This window comes from Chroicocephalus ridibundus, chromosome 20, assembly GCF_963924245.1.
Source record: "Chroicocephalus ridibundus chromosome 20, bChrRid1.1, whole genome shotgun sequence".
Taxonomy (NCBI): domain Eukaryota; kingdom Metazoa; phylum Chordata; class Aves; order Charadriiformes; family Laridae; genus Chroicocephalus; species Chroicocephalus ridibundus.
The window spans coordinates 1,557,314-1,582,521 of NC_086303.1; the positions used below are offsets into that span (position 1 = coordinate 1,557,314).

Sequence of the window (25,208 nt, forward strand, 5' to 3'; positions counted from 1 at the left end):
GTATCCTGATGTGGTTTATTTCACAGACATAAGACATTAACACTTCCTTTTTAAAAAAGTACAGACTGTAAAGCATATATTTAAGTTTGTATCAGTTATCAGAAGTCCCCGGTATTGAGGGGTTTAGTCATTTTCATTTAACTTAATGGGATTAGACATGAAGGCCCTTGAGTGATTTATGCAATTGGAGCCTCCGGCCAGAGTTTTGGGGTTTTCTCACACATCCAAAGTTTGCTGGACATATTTTTCCTCACTTTCTGAATCTTTATTAAGTCATTAAGAAAATCCAAGTTCTGTCATTCAAAACTCAAGGTATCTATACTTCCCCCCCTTTAAATACATGACTTTGATAAAGTATTCATAAATATTTAAAGCATAAGAGCTTTTGAATTAAAGTAACCAAAAGCATCCAATCGTGCTTTTGCAATGGCGTTAAGCTTCCAGCTGGCTCGATGAGCTCTACCTCCCTAGAAAGGAACTGATCTTGCTGATTCTAATCTTAAACTCAGACTTCTACCGTCCCATGGTTCAGGCTTCATACCTGTCTTGCAAGCGCTCTATCTAGCATCATTCTAAAATAATACAGAAGAGCATTTTGACAACTTCTTACAGGAATTTTTGTAGAAGCAAGACTCTGATAAGGCATAAACAGACAACTTCTGGCTCAGACGGAATTAGTCACATGCTTAATGTTTTTCAGTGTAATACAAGAGAGGACATTCAGTTGATCAAGGGTACTGTCTACGGAAAGAAGTTGACTGAAAAGTGATACATTCACCAATATTAGCTGTCCTCTTCTTCAGTAAAGAAGCAATTTTCTGTATTTCAGATTTGACCCCTGAGATAGAGTTATTTAATCCTCATACTTCAATTAAAAATGACGATACCTGTGGAAAGCGAATCACAGCCATGATCAAAAAGTTCTCCTAACGGAGTACTGCTATTTGTCCTTCTTGCTTGTTTTCCGTCTATGGCATCCAGAGACTGGTAGATGAAAAGGCCACATGCACAAGCAATGTATGCCCAGGGAGGTGCCTAAGAAAGAAACAGTCAATGAGAATAAAAGCTTTTTTTAAACCTTAAAAGAAGAAAAGCCTTAAGTTGAACTATCTTACACTTTCACATGGTAGTTTTTCATTTGCACGCACTTCCTCGTGCCATGCAGGGACCTTTCAGTAGCTGGTCCTTGCAGGGACAGGCAGAGGGGGTTATGACATGTGAAATGTAAATAGAACAGTGACGAGTGTTATTAGCTTAGATTAATAGCTACAGCATATTTTCTAAAGCAGGAAGCTCCGCTGTACATCTGAAAAAAATTATAGTACTACATCTGCAACATGGTGCACAATTAAGTTCTTGTCTGGCTTCTCTTTCCTGTAGGGGTATTTGTAAGTTGTCCAAGTGACTTAGAAACTGAAACACTTTCTTAGACCCCAAAATCTGCAACTGTGTCACAAACACTGAGCTCATCTTCACAAGACTTCAAGGAGGTGTCACGTACTAAACCACTGCCAAGTACAGGGTATGACCAGCCTGCCGTGCTGCTCGAGAACTATGTCACTGCAAAGCACTCAAACTTTCAGAGTCTGAGTTCAAACTATTTTATTTTCAGAGATCTGTAAAGCTTCAGGGCTCTGCAGTACAGCACCTCCATCACCAACTGGTTTTTCTATTACTAGGTAACAGCAGCCTTGCCAAATCCAGGTTAACAACACTTAATATTCATATCCTGTATAGCAATTTATTTCTACAGAAATACAAATGACACCAAATCCCTGCTAGACCAAACACTACAGTTCAAGCTTTTTTTAGTATTTGAAGCATAAACCATTATTGCCACAAAAGCCAGAGGGCTGCCATTAGTCTGTCTCAGTTTACACAGCCATAAAACAGGTATTATTGGATATTTTGCAATCTTCATATTTGACACTTTATAAAAGTGGGCATTTATGAGCAGCTGTATTTTACAGACCACGCCAATAAAGTCCAAATACAGCTAAGCAAGCTGACTTGCCTCTCGTAAATCTCTAAAGTCCAGCTTCTTCTGAGCTACGCAACCATGATTCATTCGTAGCACATCAACTTAAATATATTCTTTCTACAGCTTCCATTGTTCCTGCTACTGCATTTTACTAAAACAGTTCTTCCTGCCTCGAAAGCTGGCAGCATGCTCTGCTTTTAGCAATGTGTCTATACAAACCGGCAAAAGACGAGAGTTAAGGGGGAAAACATGTCACCCAAAAGCAGAGCATCACATTTAGACAAGGCTTTGATGCCACGGAATTCCATCCTATGATGATATTTCTATTTTTTATGGATAGACTTTTTATACACAAGGTTTAAGTTATCTTCCAGTGTCATGCAATTTTCCCTCTATAAACTTAAAAACAAAATAATCAGACTGCCGGCTCCTCTTCTTTCTTAACCACTACTTCCATTACCAGTGTAGGTGTTTCCACTTAGATATTACTTGTATCTGCATAAAATTTCACAGCTCGCCCTCCTCTCCAAACCTTTTTGGTTTTTTAAACAAAAATTCGGGTACCATTCCATTGTTCAGCACTTTGCTAGCTGGGGTCCTCCCAGCTAAGCACGCAACAGAACTATTTGTATCTCATTTTCTTTTTGGCTACCAGTGAGGCTGCAAGTGATAGCCACATTCCCTTGGCTACACCTTTCATCACCAAGAAGAGACAAGTCGGTTTTGAGAAAAGCAGAACTAAGACTGAGCTACAAGGAAAAGACGATTTACATCTGAAAGCAATACTGCTTTCGGAAAAAAAAAAAATTCTGTTTCTGGAATTTCAAAGCCCCATTTTCTTCCCAGACAGCTACTTGACACTTAAAAAGCACAGGCTTACAGCTCCACTGCCAAGATGGCATCCTCCCTGGCGTGCCAGCACGCAGGGCTGCGGTGCCATATGGCAAATCAGATCAGGCTGAAACCTACCTCAGCAGAAAGTTATTTTCCAGCTGAAGTGAGAAGACAATCTCATTCATTTGCACAAAGTAACCCTCAAACTGTTAAACACAAACCAGTGTTTTAATACAGCAGGCTACAGCTAACGCTATGACTTTCTGATGCTCCGAGTGTAGCTTAGTGCATACTTCAGAAGTTTAATTACTAACCAAAATACAGCTGTACGCTAAATTTTAAATTATGCTCTGGTTCAGCGGCCTGCTGAGTTCACTAGCTGCTAAGTTGCTGGAATAGAGACATGTTGAAAGCTCCCTATTGAACTGGATTTCAGAGCCTCAGCCCCCACGTAATACTGCTACGAGTGTAAGCAGCAAGTTACAGCCAAGCCATACAACAATGCCATTGTCTGAAAAAGGAAGGAGCTGCTCCAAGTATTCACTGCTCAAACTTAATATCCGCTTTTTATCTTACACCTGCCAAATTCTGTAAGTAAACGTGAAGCTATCTATTTCAACAGGTTTCCAGAAGAGGCAAACATCCCTTTACTATGTCATCTCTGGAACAGGGACGCAGAGTGTTCAACGTGCCAACCGACATGGGGTTTTTAGAGTCTGGGTGGAAACAACCTGCATGCTGCTTGACTACAAAGTGTTTTCCCAACCTAACTTGGGAGGCTTGCTTACAAAGGAGTTTAGATATTTTTAAAAGCTAGAACTTGTTTGACATGTAATACATTTCCTGTACCAAATTATTCCCTTTTTCAGTACTTAGAAGCTTTTTCAGCTTTCAAGAGTCAACATTCAAGTGACAAAACTTTTCCAGTGCACAAAAATGAAAGTTTAAGTGCCTTATGAGGTAATTCTAGTAAGAAAGAAAAGTCTTTGAAACTAGTAACTTGAAATGCCTTGTACAGACTTTTGTACCCCTGAAACCAGGAATTACAGGAAGTTAAGACGGTTCTCCTGAGGACAGGTCAGCAGCTTTTAGCGTGTTGAGAAAAAAAAAAACACAGAAAAAACTACTGACTTTTATCCAGCCTTCTCTCAGGATGGGCTACTCAGGCAGCATGCTGCTCAAGAAGACAACGTCGTGTTCCCACAGCTCCTAACACGCTGTACCCAGGGTCCTGATCTGAGCTGCCTGGTAACATGAACTGCCAAGGCCCCGGCGGGATGAAGAAAGGTGTTTCTTTATTTTAGTAAGCGGGGTTTAGTCACCCCAGCCACAGAGGAAGCAGCCGGCCTCGATCTCCCAAGCTGCACCACTTTGGAGCTCGGTCCTGTCTCTGAGCTCAGGTTCCTCACTGTGTTGCAACTCTAGCTGGGCTCGCAGGCAGGCTCAGCTTGCTGCCAATCGAGTCACCTTGCACTTCTTGTTGTGTGGTAACTCTAGATCAGAAGCCTGAAGGTGACTAACCCAGTCACAAGCAGAGAAAGTAAACAGGCAAAAATCCCACATGCCATGCAAGGAAGACAGCTACAAATCTATTTCTTAATTGTCTGCACACGAGCTCAAGCCTTGTGGGGCTGCAGCTTTCATGCAGCAGGTCCTTCACAGCTGTGACTGCAACAGCTATTTTGGTTCTAAACCCCATTTCATACCATGCACATTGGCCAGAGGAACCACTGTTTCACTCAGCCAGCAGTGTGCTAACCCCAGAATCCACACATGCCATGCTCTTTTGGCATGCAAGCACTCATGCAGAGGCACACACATTTATAGAGATTAGCTTAAATGTATGAGACCTGCGGGCTGATCAACAAGAAACAGTTCTCCACAAAGACGAGGACCCACCAGAAAACAGTGCCAGCTGCTACTAGATGACAGTAACTACGAACAAAGATTGTCCGAGCTCCATAACTTACCTGTTCTGTAGCTGTTGGGCAGTAATATACTAATAGCAGAGTTGTAAATATATTTATTAACAGTCCAATGATGGTGATCAGATTTGGGGCAATCCAGGCTGGAACTCTTCCAACTAACCATTCCCAGTAACCTTGCATTAGGGGTTCAAGCAGGGATCGTCCGGCACTCTGATATTTGTGTTCTTCTAACCGTTTCAGCTGATGCTTTGACAGGGGAGGTGTAGGCAACTGAACTAGTTTGCTTAACACGCATCCAGCAGCAGGACCATGACCGCAGCCCGCAGGGGACTCCAGGTGCGACTCCCCACATCGCCTCTTTATGTTTCGATGCCCACTCATGGATTGGGCGGCCTCGGAATTTTTATTTGGCAGGTAGCAGCTGTTACGGAGAATCATAAGATCCTGCAACATAAAGGGTTGCAACATAATGAAGGTGAAGCGCACAAATGAGATTTTAAGATACCAGAAGTTTCTAGGTGCTGCTCTAAGGAGCCTTTCATCTGCCACCAGCAAACCAACATTTTATAAGAGCTCTCCCTTACAAAAGAAAGGGATTTGGAGAATTGCTGAGGGGAAAAAAAAACAACCAAAAAAACAAACAAGTGCTCTCAATGCAGTTATAAAACAGTAAGTTGCACTTGTTTACTTTCTTTGCTGCCTAGTGAAGCAAATATCCTGCCGCCAGCACCTAAATTTCATCAGCAGTAGAAACTTAAACCACACCACTGACTTATGTTACAGACTAAGGCACAGTCAGTCCCCTCCCAGCTCTCACAGGAGAGCTAGCTGTATGTCACAGACATACACCACTTTAGCTTATCAATTGACGGCACTAAAGATTTCTCTGTATGCATAGTGTTTTTAGTTTAACTTGTTTGAAGCAGATTTGCCTCTTTGGTGAAGCTGAACAACCACCTAAAAGCAGTTATAAGCTTTTTTTCAGATCGTTGTTCCTTATTTCAGTTTTGCTGTGGCTTTTTTCTTCTCCAAATTTAACCCAGCTCATCTAAAAGCTCGTTGTCTAGTCAGCTTTTAAGATATGCAAAAACCATGCAGGAGCTAGAGACCTTTAACTGGTCACAGACAGCCTGCACACAGCAGCACGAGGCAGCTGCGGAAAGAAAACACAGGGTCAGGAACAACAGCTCCAGTGCAAACAAGGACCCTCGCAATGTTCTGTCTCCCTTGAAGGCAGGTGACTAGAAACACAATTCTCCACATGAACTGCAGGAGAAGCAATAGAGAAAGGAGATCAAAAAGAGAAGCTTGCTACTTATCTTGACAGAGCCAACCAGAAACAAAAAAACAAACCATCAACTAGCTGTTAAGTCTAGAATGAAGCTGGAGAGGGGAAGATGACAGCTATCACCAAAGCCATCAGCAAGGCACATACCAGGTAGGGAAAATGAACCATGTAAATCAAAGGTCAATACTGGCATAAGAACAAGTGCTCTCATTTCCACCCTCCACAGCTTAATTAAGGCAATTTCTGATAGTGAAAAGCCAGCCTCAGAAAGCCCAGACAGTGAGAGGTGAGGAGAGGGGCGGCAAACAGGGCCTCGCTCATGCAGGAACTTGATAAGTTTAGGAGCAGGAAGACCTGCATCCATTCGTTTATCAGAAAATTAGACTTAGTCACCCAGGAGGTCCCTGTGGGTGTTGTCCAGGATGACCAGAAAAATTAGCTCCAAAGCAGAAAACTATACGCTTTTCCCCTCTTCCTAAGGGTTGCTCTCCCCAAGGAGAGAAAACAACCAAAGACTGTCCTCCAAAACAAACAACCCCACACTGCCCGGCTTCCGCAGGACTTTCACCCGGGCCTGGCTGCTCGCCGGCAAACACCCGAGGGAGGGGAGGGAACACAAGGGCACCCCTCGGCCCAGCCAACCGCTTCGCCCCCAGCCCGCAGGCGGCAGGCTCGGGGGCGGCCAGGACCCACCCGCACCCAGGCCGGGCGAGGGTACCCCAGCCCCCGGCCCGGCCCGCACCACAGGCCCAGGCCCGACCTCAAGGACCTTCCCCCCTCGCCCACACGGCGCCCCGCTCCTTCGGGAACCCCGTCCCGCCCAGGGGGAGCGCGCAGAGCCCAGAGAATAGTCCCCCATCCCCTCACCTCCCGCCCGACGCCGAGGAAAAAACCCGGCATTTACCTCAGTCTCCCCGCACCGGGCGGCGCTTTTACGCCCCTTTTGCGACGGCCGGAAAGGAGGTGGGCGGGGGCAGCGGCGCGCGCCGGGGGCGGGGCGGGGCGGGGCGGAGAGGGGCGGGGCGAGGCCGCCGCGGGGACGGCGCGGGAGCGGTTGAGGTAAATTGGGGGGGGGGCAGCGGGGACTCACCGAGCGCGGCCTCTCCTCCCCATCCTGGGGCCCGACCCTCCCCGTCACCCCCTGTCACCTCCTCAGCGACCCTCCGGTGTCCCTGTCACCCCCCACAGCGATCCTCCGGTGTCTCTTCGCCTCCCCGGTTCTCCCCTCGGCGACCCTCCGGTGTCCCCGTCACTCCAGCGACTTTCCGATGTCCCTGTCACTGCCCGTCACCCCCTCAGCGACTCTCCGGTGTCGTTGTCACCCCCTCAGCGACCCTCCGGTGCCATTCCCGGCCCCCTCCGTCCCGACCCCGCGTCAGCCCTCCTCGCCGCCCCCCCGCCGGCCTCGCTGGAAACCCCCAACGCCCCTAGAGACCCCCTTTACCTCAGGTGTCCCCCCTCCCTCCCTCCTTCCCCTGACAAATCCCCCGCAACCTCGGTCACCTCCCATCAGCCCTAGTGACTCCCCATCGCTTTCCCTGCTGCCCCGGTGACCCCCGACCACCATCCCCTGTGACCCCCATCGCTCCCAGTCACCCCGCCTGCCCCGGGGACCCCATGGGGTCCCTTAGTCCTCTCAACTCCCTGCCCCCAGGCCTCCCCTTTCCCCCCTCCGTCTCACCCCCTTCCTTCCTGCCCATCCTGAACCTTCCCTCCCTGCTGTCCCCTCTCCCTTTTCCCTCTCTCTGACCACCCAGAGCTGTCCCCGACACTCTGTGCACCTCCAGTCCCTCTCTGTGACCTTGCAGCAACTTCGATTCCCCAGCCGTAACGTGGGAGACTGTCTCCCGTGCTCTGCTTCGAGTACTCACGTATTTTTAGCTGCTTTTCTCTGGTTAGACAGGTTGGACTGACAGGTAGCGTGCGTTCATCCCGGACACCGAGCTCCCCAGGTCAGCTGTAGCGACAGGCCGGTATCGTGGTATGCCAGGTTTCTAAAACAGGCATTGGTACATCCTAATGTCATGGTATCTTGTGCCTGGCTCTGTTTGGTTTGGCGCCGTGCCATTCCGTTGCTTCCTCGGCTGGGTAATGGGGGCTTAGCAGGGGCATAAAGATCCTCTCTTCAACTGACCCCCATATCCAAAAGATTTAATAGCAACTTTTTTGGCGTTTGTACGGAGAAAACACTCAAAATGAGTCATCCGTCATTACCCTGCAGTGGGAACAACAAAGGTGACACATTTCCTACTTTGTTACTTCTAGTCCTTTGAGGATTAGCAACCTTTAACCGTTGTTATCAGTTTGACCCTGACAATAAGTTGCGTAAATGAACGTGTTCAGTCCCTTTCTGACTCATCCCCATCCGACCTTCGCATTTACTCAGGAATGCACACAGCAAATTGCTGCGTCGTTCTTCAACACAGCGTCTGTTGGAGTAGTTTGCTGGAGAGAAAAAGGAGTATCTCATGGTTTGGCTTTATCTCTGCCTGTCCTGCTCGGAGAGGGAGATTGACAATGAGGGTATCAGTGTTAATTTAGAAATTTCCCTTTTCCACACGTACTTTTTACCATCTTCTCAGCATTATTATTCTAGATAACGTTAACTTTCTGCCGTTAGTGGTCTTGGCCACCTTTCAGTTTCATTTGTAGTTTCTATTCCGCATGCTCACGTATGTGCAGAATGCTGCTGCACGCTTCCTGCATTTGAAGAAAAACCTCAGAGGTGTTTAAAATTTCCGTTGTTTTTGAAACCCTTCCTTGACTTGCTCTTGTTGATGATTTGATAATGTCTATTGCAGGAAAGATCTGTGATACTCAGTCTGGGTCGTAAACCCCCCCTTAGGATGTGGAAGTGCCTACAGATCAGGATAAATGTTTAAGCAAATCGTAGTTACGTTGAAAAGAGCCATTGTGTAATCAGTTGGCAAAGGACCTTGTGAAAAAACAAGGAGGTGGAGTGTGTTTTCTTTCATACTGTTAAAAACAATAGGACAGGATGAGGTGTTAATAATGATTTATTTCAAGACCTTCCAGCTGGCAAATTGCGAGGCAATTCCATCCTGCCTCCCAGTGATTTGAGATGCCTCGTTACGCGTCTGTGCTTGCCCAAACGCTCCAGGTTCAGAGCGCCATGAGTTGGCACTGACACGGTGTCTCTGCAGCCGTGCGAAGTTTGGACGGCCTCGAGCAGACGGTGCCATAAATGTGCACAGCGCTTTGCACGCAACAAAGCCCGTGTTTGGTATATGCAGTCTGTCTACACAATAGGGTGAAAAAAGACTTGGTGTCACTGAAAAACATTAAACAGGGAGGAAGGTGAAGGGAGGTGATAAGAGTTCAGGGAAGGTCTTGACAGAACTAAGAAAGAATTTAAGGGGGAAAAAATTACAAAACATTTTTAAGCGTAAGGAGAGTTTGTCACAGGTTTATGTCTATGAAAGTAAGAGGATCGGAGTAGCAGTTTTCTGGTAGAGCCCAAACCAGCTCTAATCCCCGTGCCGTTGGGATGTACCAGCCTGCAGCTATATCCACAGTAAGAAGTTGTGCCTCACCAAAGCTCTCAGGTTGCAACTGAAGCTACCACACTGCTCTTTATGTCTGACCACATGAAAACGAGCATAATTTGTGTCCAGGCCTTAGCTTCGGGCTGAGTGACAGCATAGGTTGCAGAGTCTTGACTGACCGAGGGCTTCTCTGCAGCAGACGTTGCTGACAGGGTGCCTGCGTAGACACATTTACTTTGTAATAAGAGCAATATCCAGGGGGGAAATTTGGAATAGCTGTTCTGCTTTACTAACCTCGCCTTAGTCCAGCTAAATTAATCTGCATAGGTACGCAAATACTCCCAATGGGTGGAGTCACAGCGCTGTCTGTGAGCCTTACCCCCACATAGCTTCAGTCGCACTGCACCACCCCAGAGCTGCGTCTGACCAGCACCAAGACGTTGCAGACATCTCAAGCTTATGAATATCTCCAGCTAACGGGAACGCAGCACAGTGTCTCCTCTCTGATGACTTCTCCCGTGTGTGAAAATGGCAGCTGCTCACGGGAGGAGAGGACAGGAGCTGTGGGATGTCTGGTTAAATTCAGGTTGCTTAAGCACCTGTCCTGCCACATATTTAGCGCAGCACCAGCATGACATTGGGATGCTCACCCGGAATGAAACGGGAAGACTCAACGTTCTGTCCTCTTCCTTACATGAAAGCAGTGATCATAGGCACTGGCTTTAGTTGCATTCAAACAGTTGCGTTCATTTTTTCTCTTGAAAACTTCTCTTTTCAAGTCAAATCTTTGTGTCGACAAGTCCTACAAATCAGAAAGTCCTAAACAGCTGTTTTTCTGCATTTCTACCATCCCACCATACGCATGCTTCACTCCTTAAACCACTTGGAACATAGGAAAACCACCTTGTGTCCGTCCAACAGTCTGTCTAATCCAGTGTTTCAGTCAGCAGCAATGACTAATAGAAGATGCTAAGAAGGAGAATAAATACCATAGAGTAAAAGTTATAGAAGTACCTCTACCTCACGTCTTGATTATTTTCCTTTACATCTCAAAAATTTAGAAAAAAAATGAAGCGAAATGTGGAACTTCACCAGAAAGATGACTTTGGATTCCCCTTGATGTGTCATTTCTTCTGATGCCCTTGTTCTCAGGTATGTGGCACATTGTTTGTTTGTTTGTTTTCAGGCAAAAATCTATTAGCTCAGAAATAAGGTTGAGGCACTAATAACATTTAAATGCTAAAGGAAAAGTAAAATCTAAACATCAGACTCACTGCTTGAAGTTTTGAATTACATGCCCAGGCACGTAGCATCTGTAACAGAGAACGCCATGCAAAATACACATTTCTCTTTCATACAAATTCCCAGTTTACTCATACAAGAGATGGGATTGTGAAGTTATATTCATGACTGTTTTTACTGCATTACAGTCTTAAAATGAAAGTCAACATTAGAGGGCAAATGTTGTACCTACCTTAAAAATGAAAGCTTAAGGGTAAGAAAGCAAGCGCCTTTAATTCTATCACTCTGTTCTTATTCACTACATCTCCTGTTAGACACCTTTATCTGCTACTTAACATCTTCCCTGCAAGCAGCTGAACCTTTCATTTTACAAGGATGTAATTGTACATTCTTTTCAAGGGTTATCACATTTGGCTTTCGTTACCTCCTGGGAGCGTGCCAGAGCTCATTTGTTCTTGTTTGAACCGCTAATATTCTAGGCTTAAAAGCAGCACAAACACAAGACAGTGACCAGCTTCTGGTAAATGAGCAATTCTCATTATGCGTTGTTACGCATTACATGACGAATCCATCAGCATGGCTTTCCACAAGCTGTCCTAGACATGCGGCTGCCAAAGTTCAGCAAAAAGCTATGCCGTGGAATGACAAAGATCTGCCTGGGACCAAATACCTGCCGAGTGCAGTAACTCCACGTCAGGTCTCCTCAGTGAGATGCAAAGGAGTTGATCAGCCCTGATCTGTTGCAAGATTCACTCACTTTTGTTTCACTTCTTTCTTCCTCCCATGAGATTTTCTAGTCTTGGTGCTTCCTATCTCTTTCTTCCTTTTCTCTTTGTCCTTTCTTTCAGTCTCTCACACTCTAGGCAGTGCCCACCTCCTAAAACCTCTCAGTGCTGCATTCTATTTGATCTCAACATTATTTTGTTTTTCTCACACACTGTTTGATCTTTGCCTGGATGCCCTTGGATCCATACTTGTCATTATTTGCTTTTCACCTTTTTCCTGTTTCATATTCCATTTAGAGTCTCCAGTTTCAGCTATGCCTAAACACTTTCTGTACTCAACAGTGTAAATGTAAGGGAATGCCCTCAGTAAAATGGCATAAAACACAGGCCAAGTATAGCCTAGAGAAGAGAAGGCTCAGGTGGGATCTCGTCAATATGTACAAATACCTGAAGGGAGGCTGCAAAGAGGACGGAGCCAGGCTCTTTTCAGTGGTGGCCAGTGCCAGGACCAGAGGCAGCGGGCGCACACTGAAACTCAGGAGGCTCTGTCTGAACATAAGGAAACACTTTTTCACTGTGAGGATGACAGAGCACTGGCACAGGTTGCCCAGAGAGGTTGTAGTGTCTCCATCCTTGGAGTTATTCAAAAGCTGTCCTGCACAACTGGCTCTGGGGGCCCTGTTTGAGCAGGGAGTTGGACAAGATGACCTCCAGCCATCCCTTCCCACCTCACCCATTCTGGGATTCTGAAGTCAGCTCTGCCTAACTTTGAATTTGAAGCCGATCGATAGAAAATTACTTCCCTCTAACAGCAAGAGGAGAGAGGAACCACAGTTCTTTCTGTGTGAGCTCACCAGGGTGACGCAGCTGCACATTATTGCTCTTAGAGAGATGGAGGTGGAGGCACAGGTTTGCTGTCAGGTTGGGATTTACAGAGCTTGCTGTCAGGAGTACAGAGTTAGCCATTGCACTCTACTGTAAACGGACCTTGTCCTGCCACCAGTAAAAACATGGTAGCTGCTACACTGCCACCAGGACAAAGTAGCCCTTGAGTTTGAAGGTTGTGGCTGGTAGCGCTCAGCTCTTGCTCATAGATATCTGTGAGCTTAAGTGATGCTTATAACAGATGTTGAGTCACACAGCATGACAGGTAGTAAATGAGTGCAGATATTAAAGTAATTTTAGGTCATTTTCTCCAAGTCTGCCCAGTTGATTGTTAATGGAAGTTAGAGGCTCTACAACAGCCACTATCAGTTAAACTGTCACTACTGGGACACGTTCTCTGTCAGCCTCACTAATTCTAACATGGTGTTATGACACAAGGGTAAGAAGAAAATAGAGTCAATTATTCACAGTGACCTATTTGACCTTATTCTGGCAGCAACAAATGCTAATACATGTAGTAAAGTGACACTGCTGGTTTCTTTTCTCATAATCTTCTAAGAATTTCAGGATTAATATTTCCAGATGTTATTTCTGCTTATTTATGATTGCTTCTGTTCCGTGAAGTCAAATGTTCACTTTGGGTTTGCAGGACATAACTGAGAGCAGTATCAAATCGCTGTACTTGAAGCAGCTTGCCTCAAGAAAAGCAAAATCTTTGATAAATCGTAGTAAACCTTTGTATTTGATTCCTCACAGTGTTTGGAGTTAGAAGTCAGCGCTGCAATGTGGTGGTTTCAGCAAGGCCTCTCTGTCTTGCCTGTGGCTTTGGTTGTTTGGTCAGCTGCATCTTTTGTGTTTTCATACATTACTGCAATCGTCCTACACCACGTCGACCCTTTGGTGCCCTACATCAGGTCAGTAACGTTCAGCCCGTACCGCGGTATTGAATTGGCCTCTCCTGTGAATTCCTCCCCAACTCCAAACTTTAAACGGCAGTTCTTACCCAACAGCTCCAGTTCTAAAGTTACTCCCTGTTTATTTGTGTGTTATTTGTGTGTAACTCTATTTAAGGCTGTTTATTTTTGTGCAAAAGTCTGACCTTTAAGCTGTGGCTCTGTGAATGTATCCTTAAAATGATGATGAACAAGAAGGCAGGGGATGCATCTCCAACCCTCTGTTCAGAGTAAAGCGTGTTGCTGTTACCGGATTTGGTTGCACCAGTAAATCCGTACTATAATCTATGTTCCCAAATGCCTTGCATCAAGGCTGTACAATTGTCTTTGACCTTAGTTTTGGTCTTTCGGTTTTCCAGGTTCTTAATTTTTCTAGTTTTAGTAGTCTTTATTCACCTTTTATATATTCAAGATCAGTCTAAAAGGAATAGTTATACAAAGTACGTTCATTCCTTGCTCCAGGGATAGCATGTCTTCACCATGCTTATTTCTACAGCTCTAGAAACTAGCGCAGTATAGTTTGAGTGATGAAAACTTCAATGGAAAATATCTGGAGGGTTTTTACAGATCTGTTTCTTATGGTTCCTTTGTAGACTGAAATAAGTAAAGTTGTGTTGCAGTTTTTAGTATAGATAGATACGTATCACTCCATTTATCTCTTTCAGTGATACAGGGACAATACCACCTGAAAGATGCTTGTTTGGGATCATGTTAAATATTTCGACTTTCTTGGGTGAGTATAGAAAGCTGTCCTTGGGAACTGCGGGCAGTTCTGGAATGCACACGGCTTTAAGGAATGTCATTTCCTTATTCCGATCATTAAGCAGCCCATAATTCTCAGTTAAAAACTAAATTCTAAGCAACCAATCTTAATTCTCTTAAGCAATTCAGAGGAAAGGATGTGTCAGGGATGTTATCCACAAAGCCAGCGTGACAGCTGCAGATTCCAGAAGGCCAAAAATGCATTTAAAAAACCCAACAGACTAGTAAAAGGAATAGAAATGCAAATTCAAGGCAGCCACCTTACTTGTGCTACAATTATGGGGGAAAGTATGTCTTTCAAATGAAAGAGATCTGAAAAAAATCTAGGAAGTTGACTTGTTTACCATTATATTATTTCAGTTTTGACTTCCAGATTCTCAGCTTTCCAGTTTCAGTGTACCATAAGACAGTTTTTTTGTTTTAATTAGTTGCCTCTGTCACTCAGCATCTTCCCAGTTAAAAAAGGGGAGTCGTCAACTGAAAATCTTACTGCATTTGGGTTCTTTATTAACAGGTATGGCTACCATGTATGTCCGTTATAAACAAGTTTACGCTTTGAATCCAGAAAAATCCAAGATCCTCAAGCTTAATAAGATTGGCCTTACACTAGGATTGATGAGCTGTTTTGGACTTTGCATAATTGCAAATTTCCAGGTTTGTGCTTTGCTTGCAACATTCTGAAGCTGTCGAGTTGTGCGTTTGTTTGATTACTGGGATATCTGATAAAATAGGGGGGTTGCAGAAAGCAAATTCATCTTGGATCTCCTTATAGATCTGAAAGCTGTAGCTCCAGGTTGAAAGACCACAACTGTACTTTCTTTTGACTCAAAAGAATCAAGCGTCAATTAGTCAAAAATTGTTAGAACTAGTAAAGCCAACAAAAACACCCAACCGCACAAGAACTCTAGATCTCAAAAAATCTACGTTCTTAGGTATAGTTCCCTAATATACCTATATTATATCTAGTATAGCACACTACAGCACACTATAACCTGCTATATTATAGCACACTATAACCCAATTCTTGAAAATACTGCAGTGTCAAACAGCCTTTGAACTTCTCCCTCCTGGTGTCTATTTTTTTTCCCTCCTCAGTACTTTGTTTTTCCAAAATCTGATATTCTCACATATCGCACCATCAAGCAGGACCACGTTCTCCATCGTTGGCTGTTACATGCCAGGCAGTCCCACAACTGCCAGCCTCACCGTATTAATTACCTGATGGATTTGGGGGGATCTGTAGTGGTGCCTTTAGCCACTAGGGGCTGCAGTGTCACCTTGGTCTCCTGCTGGATTAGGGCCAGGGAAAAGCAAAGAGGAAAAGCTCCTGGAAAGCTCCACCTTTTTCCCTTCTTCACCCCTAGCGCAGCTCTCCGAAGTGCTTCAGCAGCCCCTCTCTTAGAAGCCTCAGCACACGCATTTTGGGTTTGGTTTTGGAGGCCTCAATCTATTTACTTTCTTTTCTAGAGCCCCAGCTATACCCAGAGTCACAGCCTCCCCTATCACCCCCACCAAGCAAAAGCCTCCAGGCTGTGTTCAGCTCCGTGATTTCCCTCCACCACTGGTCAGGAGGGCGTATGACTGCTTTCTGCAGGTTTCGATATAATCAAAATACAGAAGGTGCGTGTTGATTTGTTAACTACTGTGTGTAACATTTCATCCTGAGCAAGACAAAAATTGGAAGCCATGTACCTGCATATCCAAGTGATGCTCAGGACTGGTTGAGGGCCCCCCCAGAGGCAAAAGGAGCTAAAGCCCCCTGGAATCCACTAGTTACTGAAGACAACTGAAGTGTGACAGTCTGCAAAGATGAACAAAGGGGATATGGGAACAGCCATGACACGGAGAGCTCCAGACAGCCCTGACTGCTGGGAGTCAAAGCAGTAGCAATAACTCATCCTCACGGGAGCTTTAATTCGTGCTGTTCAGCCGGTGCTTTTGCTTTATTCTAGCCGTGGCTATTGATTTCCTCTCATATAAGGCAAAGATTTCTCTCTGATGACACCTCATCACTGAACAGCACACGATTTTGAAGCACCCACTTTTGCAACTTGGTTATTCACTATTTAAATATAAATTCTCACCTCTGTTACACGGTGGATGCAGCATTTAAAATTCATTTGTGCACATGGAGATTGTGAGGAAAGGGTGACTCCGATTCCTGATCTTAATAGTTAGTAAAATACACAGAGAGTCTCATGCTTTAGGGCATAAAAGATCACCCGCGTGATTGGAGAGTGGGGAGGCTGCCAGGCCTTGCATTGCACAACTGGCAAGATAACACTTTTTAGTTTCTGTCTTTGTCTACTGTGCTTAGCCAGGGACAAGAGGAAAGGACTGAAGGCAAGGTGATTTTTCAGGGCGTGGATTTTGAGTTGGGTTGTTTTTCTTGGAATAACTGCTAATTTTAATGATTTTTACTATTTGACAGTTGATTCTCCTATATCGTTTTTTAAGTTAAGATGTATTACTGCTTGATTCAACCTCGTTCCCTTTGAGTATTCAAAAGTACTAATTTGACACACAAGGTTTATTCAAACTAGAGTAATTCAGAAGAATAACTAAACCTCATTATTTTAACCCCATTTTGAGGTCTAGAACTGTGTCGTGTTTATCCTGTATTGCATTATGTTTCATAGAGGTACAGATTCCTGGGACAGAAATGCTGACCAGATAGCCTGTCACTCTCATTCCCTGCCCAACTACGGGGATTCCTTCATCCAGTTTCAGTGTTACTGTCCCTTACGGCTAAAGAGAACAGCTCTTTTAAATGCCTGTAGTTAAGATATAGCTGAGACCTATAACTTAGCCACAAGAACTTAACAAAAGCAGAAATAAAGAGGGCTGGCACGTGCTGGCTTCCAGCCAACTCTGTATGGGGCTTCCAAGAAAAATCCCCCGAGTACTGGCACGTTCCAGAACTGCTTAGTTTGGGATGTGAGAAGGTGATTGAGTGGATGGAGTGCCAAAGGTTTACAGAAGAAAATGGGTCTCGGGGTTTAAAACGAAACCAGGTTCTGTACAAGCGGTGCTTTCTTTCCCTAGAAATGTATTCTGTACTACATCCACGTGGTTGGAGCCTGCCTGACATTCGGAGTAGGGGCCATTTATATGCTGGTTCAAACCGTCCTCTCCTACCTGATGCAGCCAGAAGTTCACAGCAAAGACATCTTTTGGATCCGTCTGACCGTGTTACTGTGGTGTTGTTCGAGCATTGTGAGCAGTATCCTTTTGCTGTGCAGCGTCACCGTTAAGACAGAGCAGCCTTCACAAATGACAGTATTTGCATCTACATTAATTTAACCCGCCAAGGGGAAAGGCTGCGCCACAGAAGGTCTGTCATCTTTACACGTACAGCTTGTACCGTGTTATTTATTCATAGTCTGTGTTGCAACCTTTGCAACCAAAGGGAACCATCACGTTAAGCCCACAAGTGAGTCACTGGATAATAAAAAAAGGCAAGAGGGATGGTTACTACCCTTTCTCCTCTCCTTTCCTTCTGCACACCAGAGACTGAAAATGGCAAAATAAGAGTTTATCACAAAGAAGCCTGACTGTAGACTATTAAAGATAGAATCAATCGTAGAATTGTTAGGGTTGGAAGGGACCTTAAAGATCATCTAGTTGCAGCCCCCCTGCCCTGGGCAGGGACACCTCCCACTAGATCAGGTTGCTCAGAGCCCCGTCCAGCCTGGCCTTAAAAACTTCCAGGGATGGGGCTTCCACCACCCCTCTGGGCAACCTGTTCCGGTGTCTCACCACCCTCATGGTGAAGGACTTCTTCCTAACGTCCCGTCTGAATCGTCCCATCTCTAGTTTTAATCCATTCCCTCTAGTCCTACCATTACCCGACATCCTAAAAAGTCCCTCCCCAGCTTGCTTGTAGCCCCCTTAAGATGCTGGTAGGCCACTATAAGGTCTCCTCGGAGCTTTCTTTTCTCCAGACTGAACAACCCCAACTCTCTCAGCCTGTCCTCATAGGAGAGGTGTTCCAGCCCTCTGATCATCCTCGTGGCCCTTCTCTGGACACGTTCCAGCAAGTCCATATCTCTCTTGTGGTAGGGGCTCCAGAACTGGAGGCAGTACTCCAGGTGGGGTCTCACGAGAGTGGAGTAGAGGGGGAGAATCACCTCCCTCGACCTGCTGGCCACGCTTCTCCTGATGCAGCCCAGGATGGGGAGAAAGAGAAGCGTACTTAAGAGGTGGGTGGTTTTAATGGGGGGAAAAAAGCCAGGTAAGAAATAAAAGTGTCTGTTCCCTGGTGAGAGGACTGCTGCAGCAAGTTTTATAATTGGATACAACTAAAAGAGAAGTACAGAATGTAGCATAAGGGCCGGAAGGAGGATCCGGGGAACTACAGGCCAGTCAGTCTGACCTCGGTGTCTGGGAAGGTCATGGAACAGATCCTCCTCAGTGCCATTACACAGCACATGCAGGAGAACAGGGTGATCAGGCCCAGTCAGCATGGGTTTGTGAAGGGCAGGTCATGCCTATCAAACCTAATATCCTTCTACGATAAGGTGACCCACTTAGTGGATGAGGGAAAAGCTGTGGATGTTATCTACTTGGATTTTTGCAAAGCTTTTGACACTGTTCCCCACAGCATTCTTCTGGAGAAACCGGCTGCTCATGGCCTGGACAGGTGCACTCTTCACTGGGTAAAAAACTGGCTGGATGGCCGTGCCCAGAGAGTGGTGGTAAATGGAGTTAAATCCAGTTAGTGTCCGGTCACAAGTGGTGTCCCCCAGGGCTTGGTGCTGGGGCCGGTTCCCTTTAATATCTTTATCAATGATCTGGATGAAGGGATCGAATGCACCCTCAGTAAGTTCGCAGATGACACTAAGCTGGGCGGGCGTGTTGATCTGCTTGAGGGTAGGTTGGCTCTGCAGAGGGATCTGGACAGGCTGGACCGATGGGCTGAGACCAATGGTATGAGGTTCAACAAGGCCGAGTGCCGGGTCCTGCACTTGGGTCACAACAACCCCATGCAGCGCTACAGGACTGGGGCAGAGTGGCTCGAAAGCAGCCCGGCAGAAAAGAACCTGGGGGTGTTGGTGGACAGCCGGCTGAATATGAGCCAGCAGTGTGCCCAGGTGGCCAAGAAGGCCAAGAGCATCCTGGCCTGTATCAGGAATAGTGTGGTGAGCCGGACTAGGGAAGTGATCATCCCCCTGTACTCGGCACTGGTGAGGCCCCGCCTCGAGTACTGCGTTCAGTTTTGGGCCCCTCGCTACAGGAGGGACATTGAGGTGTTGGAGCGTGTCCAGAGAGGGGCTACAAAGCTGGTGAGGGGTCTGGAGGACAAACCTTATGAAGAACAACTGAGGGAGCTGGGCTTGTTTAGCCTGGAGAAGAGGAGGCTGAGGGGAGACCTTATCACCCTCTACAACTCCCTGAAAGGAGGTTGTAGAGAGATGGGGGCTGACCTCTTCTCCCTGGTGACAAGTGATAGGACAAGAGGAAACGGGTTCAAGTTACGTCAGGGGAGGTTTAGATTGGATATTAGGAAACATTTTTTCACTGAAAGGGTTATTAAACATTGGAGTAGGCTGCCCAGGGAGGTGGTGGATTCACCATCCCTGGAGCTGTTTAAAAAAAGGGTAGATGGGGCACTGAGGGACATGGTTTAGAAGCGGCTTTTGTCAGGGTAGGTTAAAGGTTGGACTTGATGATCTTAAAGGTCCCTTCCAACCTCAGCAATTCTATGATTCTAGAAGAGAAAATACTACTAACCTAACAACGCGCAGCAGTGCTGCACGGTGCCAGCTGGCTCCCAGGGCAGGGCTAAAGTGCTGGTGTTTGTCAGAGAGACAGTTCTGGAGCACATTGCCAAGGTTGAGTCAGAAGAGACATTTGGCCTCTGACCTCCTCCCCTGCCCTTCCTACAGGTTAAAAGACAAGCCATTTCTGACCGGCATTCCCTGCGCCCTTCCCTCAGCTCTGGAATCCATCATCTCCCTTGACTTTGAATTCTGAGTGCTGGAACCAGCTGTGGGTTTTAGAGAAATACGGGCAAACCCATCCAGGAAGAGAGGCCTTTTCCCATCCAGAGTCATTTAACAATCAGGAAACTGAACGGCAGCAGTTACTCTGCTCACCCCGATGGACCTAAATGTCGTATTTTGAAAATTATGACTCGGCTTTCTGTCAAACAGGGCTACGACACTATAAAGCTTTCAAATTTACATTCCAAAGACATGAGCGCAAAAATCATTGCTTAAATGCTGTCCCTTCTGCAGCTGAATCAAGGCCACCGATTTAATCCCCACTTATTTCCAGGCTGGCAGCCAAAACCAACACTAAACCATACGCCCCGTTTCCCAGGGATGCAGCATCTCGCTGAGCACCCGTTCCTGCTACTGCGAGATTATACAATCTGTACTGGTCAGACGAGAAGCGAACCAGGCCGGTTATCTCTAAAGAAGCCAGGAGGACCCTTCCCTGCTGAGGAGGCTTGACACAGGGCAAGGAAGTCGTCTCAGACTTGGAGAATTGCCGTCCCTAGCAGAAATTTCTGGTGCTAGCAAAGGACAAGATTATCAGCTGTGAACAGTTAGGAGCCAAATACAGTTGGGGAAGACCAGAATGCAACAAGACGAGCTGCTGGAAGTTAAGAGCCTTTTACTTTTGCCAAAAAAGCCACAAGCCCAAAAATCTATGGAGGTTTTTAAACCAGCGTGGTCTAACCAAAATTAGAGGGAAGTAAAGACAGCTGTAGAAGTAATGATCTATACATACATGCCTATGGAAAGTGAAGAAAAGGGAAATTGTCAGAGTATTTTCTAAATTAACAGCTCAATGTAAGCAGGGAAAGATGGTACAGGCAGAAGTCTATGGCCATAGGTGAAGTGGCTCTAACTGGTACTGGAGGGCAGAAGGAAACCTAAAAACGCTCCTAATCCTCTGGTGGAGTGAAACAGCAGAATTCCCAACACACGAAGGGCAAAGCAGTTAATTACCCGCTCTGTAACGAGGGGAGGATGGGAGACAGTTATTTTTGTATCGCGATGATTAAATTCTTTCCATTGCGGTAGTAACTCAGGCAGGTAACTAACAGCTACTGAAGCTGTTTGAAAGTTTTAATTAGCAGAGAATTGGGTATCTTGCGTTCAGATCAGTAACCAGAGCTCCCTGGACCGCTCACATCAATTTTTTAATAAGCGTTGGAAGTCTGGGTTTTCAAAGACATGTTTGTGCCAGTAAGTTCAGCCTTGTTCACTGGCAAAATTAATCTTTCACATCAGGAGGCTCCTGATGTTTAATCTCGTTAATGACTGAAGAAGTTAATATCTTAATCCTGTGAAAATCAGCTCTTCTATGCCTTAATGCTCCAGGTTTCATTTATAAAAGCAGCAGCACTGATGCAGCGTGCCTTCCCTCGGTCAGATGTTGAAAAAGTGGCATCTCAGTCCCTCCAGAAGGAGCCCAGGGCTCTGATCAAAAGAGGAATCATTGTCGCGGGGGGTTTTCCTTGGCTGCTGTACCAAAGCGCTTACCAAACCTTCAGTGAACCAAGAGGGGAACAGAAAAGCTAATAACCCTCTCTGGTGCAAATGAGTACGGTATTCCAGCCTGTAACCCACACATCAAGAATTCAAGGTGGTTGAGAAGCTGAAAAGAAATCAGAGAAAGAGGTCGAGACACTATTAGCCTGGGAAATACCACTAAAAAAACCACTGAAAATGCTAAATAAGTATTGACATCTGATCATCATTTAAGTGCTTAAGGACAGTATGTTTGATCAAGAAGGTATAACGAGATGCGGCATACAGAGAATAAAGATAATTGATTTCGTTTGAAGTGAACCGTTTCACGTGACAGTAATTAGTCGGTTGGAACAACCGACAAGCTGAAGGGAATGGTGTGAAGCGGCCCACGTCACCATTACTGCGCGTTCTGCTGAGGAGACCTTGTGGCAAACACCCGGCCATCTCCTTGCAGCCCAGAGCTGAGGCTGAAATTGCCAAGTTGCTCGTTCTTGGTCTCGAATCTTCCTTAACGTATTCCTTCCCAGTGTTTGTTTCCTCGGTTGTCTTATACAGTGGCCTGTATGGAACGAATCTAGTGCAGAAGCTGCACTGGGACCCTCAGGAAAACGTAAGTGATTGAGTGGAGAAAATAAACAGAGAACAAAACCCAGCTACGTCGTTTGCAGTGACAAACGCACCTGGGCGCTTACTGCGGTTGTGTACGCGTACTGGGACGGGAGGGGACAGGTGAGCTTTACCAGTTCAGCCAGTACGCGGCTACTTGCTGAAGTACTGCTCTGAGCAAACCAGTTGCCGCTTCAAGCGTTGTTTTCAATTCACCTCGCTCACGGGCAGTAATTGAACTGTCTCGGCGGGTTATCAAACCGCCAGCCCGTCTGGTCGGCGATTCCCGGGCGCTGTTCCACGATAACTGTGGGTAGTGGATCTCCCGCGCTGGCCGGGTGCGGCGAGGCACTGCCTGACCGCTGCCAGGGGGGCGTCTGGTGGAGGCAGAAGGAGGGAAGGGCCAAAGGATACCGGTGACAGAGCTGCCACTGAGGGATCCCAAGTGGGACACGGGGCGTGTAGGTCTCAGCAGCTCTGCCTCGCTCCCCGGCCCTCCCCAGCCTCTCCAGGATGGGTGGGCACCTACTGGAGGAAATACTATGCCGGCTGGTTTTGAGGGCTTTTTCCGCCTTTATTTAACGCCTAAGGAGCCTCTCCAAAGTCTGCTTACATCCAAAGAAGGGCCTTGAACCTTACTTTTGTAAAGGGGTTTTGCTGTTAGTCATGCCAAGCTCTTCAGTGAGCCTTCAGGTTTTGCAGGTGGAGTTTAAATTCCCAGCGGGGGTCACCCCAGTTGTGTGGGGCAGGTGTTGTCCTGGTCATTCTCACTCTTCTCCCGAGTTCAGCACTTCATTCCTAGAGACTCCCGATACCTGAGAAATTTTGCTCTCCAAAGGGAATAGCTGTGGGCGCGGGATGCCATACGTTCAAGCCATCTTTGTACCGCGGCAGGTTCAAGAGGAGCTTCTCACGCTGATTTTTTTCCCCCCTCTTATGCAGGGCTACACAGCTCACATCGTCAGTACCGTCTCGGAGTGGTCGTTAGCATTCTCCTTCCTCAGCTTTTTCCTCACCTATATCCGTGACTTTCAGGTAAAAAAATGAAGCTAATGTTAAGTGCTTTGCCAAGCCCTAATCGCCTGACGCGGTGCAAGGTGGGCTGCCTTATGCCACCAGCCATCAAGGCTGGAAGACCCACAGCATGATGAGCATTAAGGAGCCCTCTCCTCCTCGGGAGGATCTGCCCCACCGCGGTGACACACGGACTCCAGCATCCGAGTGGCTTTAACCAGCTTCGCTTGCGAGACCCGTCACAGCGGCAGGGGCCGTTTGCTGCCGCATTGCAAAGCAGACGGTGGAGTCAGGCCAGGAGAAGAGCTTAGGGGTCGGGCTTATAGTTCTGGAGCCGATCGGCATTTTGGTCTTTCATCCGACTTCTCAAACTGCCCGCACTGAGGCGGCGCCGAGCCCATTAACTCGGGGTTTTCTTTCCTTTTTTCCTACACAGAAGATCTCCCTGCGTGCAGTCGTCAGCTTGCACGGCCAGACCCTTTATAACACGCCGCAGAGCTTCGCGACCGATGAGCAGACGCTGCTGATAGCGGGGAGCATCTAATGAAGGTGAAGAGAACACGTTCTCAGCGTAACTCAGGAATTTAATAGCAATAACAGTTGATATCTCTTAGCATTTATTTTATATGAAAAAGAAATCGATGAAGTGATTGTATCGTACTTGACATAAAGGGCTTTGCTATTAACCCCCACAGCAATGCAAATGTTATCAGTATTGTGAACAAGCCTGTAACATTTCTACACGTGCCGATGTCATGAAAGACTAAATGAAGGTTATTAAAGAGTTGTGTCTGCTCATCACTTCCACCACACCCAATTTACCTCCCTCGTTCCCTTGCCCTCCTCTCTCCAGACTTCCTCGGGCCAAGTCCTTTCGGACACACAGAGCCCCCAGCCCAGAGCCAGGCTCCAGCCTCATCCTCCCGCCCCCGCGGCTCCCCCTTGGGGCAGCTGGGCCTGAGCTATGCCAGAGGGGAGGGACCCCAAAGCCACCCCATCCTTTGAGCAGCCCACAGGGAAAACGCTCTGAATTTCCCTCTTCCTGGCAGTTGGTTGAGCTGATGGACGGGTTCATCCAAGAGTCTGCGTGCAGAGTATCCTTATTGCGCAAGTCTAGGAAGATCCAGAGTATGCAGCCCGCGTCCTGCACCCTCAAGGGGGAAGCACTGACTCCGAGAATCATGGAGTTGTCTTGGTTGGAAGAGACCTTTAAGATCATTGAGTCCAACCATCAACCCAGCACTGCCAAGTTACCGCTACCCCATGTCCCTCAGCACCGCGTCTGCCCGGCTTTTCAGTCCCTCCAGGGATGGCGATTCCACCATGTCCTTGGGCAGCCTGTTCCGATGATTGACAGCCCTTTGGGTGAAGAATTTTTTCCTAATATCCGTCCTAAACCTCCCCTGGCGCAACTTCAGGCCGTTTCCTCTTGTCCCATGGCCTGTTCCTTGGGAGAAGAGCCCGACCCGCCCTGGCTCCCCCCTCCTTTCAGGGAGCTGTAGAGAGCGAGAAGGTCTCCCCTCAGCCTCCTTTTCTCTGGGCTGAACACCCCCAGCTCCCTCAGCCGCTCCTCAGAAGTTCTCCAGCCCCTTCTCCTTGTGCTCCAGACCCCTCACCAGCTCCCTTGCCCTTCTCTGGACACGCTCCAGCCCCTCAATGTCTTTCCTGGGGTGAGGGGCCCAAAACTGGACACAGAGCTCGAGGTGGGGCCTCACCAGTGCTGAGGACAGGGGGATGATCGCTGCCCCAGTCCTGCTGGCCACACTATTGCTGATACAGGCCAGGATGCTGGTGGCCTCCTTGGCCACCTGGACACGCTGCACGACAGCGTCAGCACAGCCTTGTAGCCTTGATGTCCCTAGTGCTCCCCTCAGACAGCCCCAACCCGAGAGCCAGCAGCTCATTCCTCTTGCTACTTCCCAGAGCTGCCGTATGGTGCCATGGTTTGAGAAACCCACAACAATTCATCATCGTTTAGACAATTATTGTATCACCCG

General features: G+C 46.9%; 2 protein-coding genes across 6 annotated transcripts in view; one reads left to right on the forward strand and one right to left on the reverse strand.

Annotated features, from left to right (window-relative positions):
• CEPT1 (choline/ethanolamine phosphotransferase 1) overlaps positions 1–8,315 on the reverse strand; it is a 33,724-nt gene extending 25,409 nt beyond the window's left edge. For 2 of the 5 annotated variants that reach the window (XM_063356440.1, XM_063356441.1), the window contains exons 1-3: positions 6,899–6,922; positions 4,786–5,187; positions 888–1,035 (exon numbers count right to left, since the gene is read on the reverse strand). In XM_063356440.1, coding sequence (XP_063212510.1) covers positions 888–1,035; positions 4,786–5,181 — 544 coding nt within the window. In that variant the 5' untranslated portion in view covers positions 5,182–5,187; positions 6,899–6,922. The other 3 variants (XM_063356443.1, XM_063356444.1, XM_063356442.1) reach the window with 3 other exon arrangements.
• On the forward strand, positions 7,035–23,993 carry DRAM2 (DNA damage regulated autophagy modulator 2). Its single transcript, XM_063356445.1, has 9 exons — positions 7,035–7,090; positions 10,599–10,689; positions 13,146–13,303; positions 14,008–14,075; positions 14,619–14,758; positions 17,150–17,327; positions 22,119–22,201; positions 23,140–23,232; positions 23,648–23,993. The coding sequence occupies exons 3-9, from the start codon at positions 13,173–13,175 to the stop codon at positions 23,753–23,755; spliced, it is 801 nt and encodes a 266-aa protein (XP_063212515.1). The 5' UTR covers positions 7,035–7,090; positions 10,599–10,689; positions 13,146–13,172; the 3' UTR covers positions 23,756–23,993.
• The last annotated feature ends 1,215 nt before the right edge of the window (positions 23,994–25,208 follow it).

Excerpts from the sequence above, each read along its gene's own strand:
- DRAM2 (XM_063356445.1), top strand. The coding sequence starts at position 13,173 with ATGTGGTGGTTTCAGCAAGGCCTCTCTGTCTTGCCTGTGGCTTTGGTT. Across the intron at positions 14,759-17,149 it reads GCATAATTGCAAATTTCCAG|AAATGTATTCTGTACTACAT; the intron begins GTTTGTGCTTTG and ends TTCTTTCCCTAG. Across the intron at positions 22,202-23,139 it reads ACTGGGACCCTCAGGAAAAC|GGCTACACAGCTCACATCGT; the intron begins GTAAGTGATTGA and ends CCTCTTATGCAG.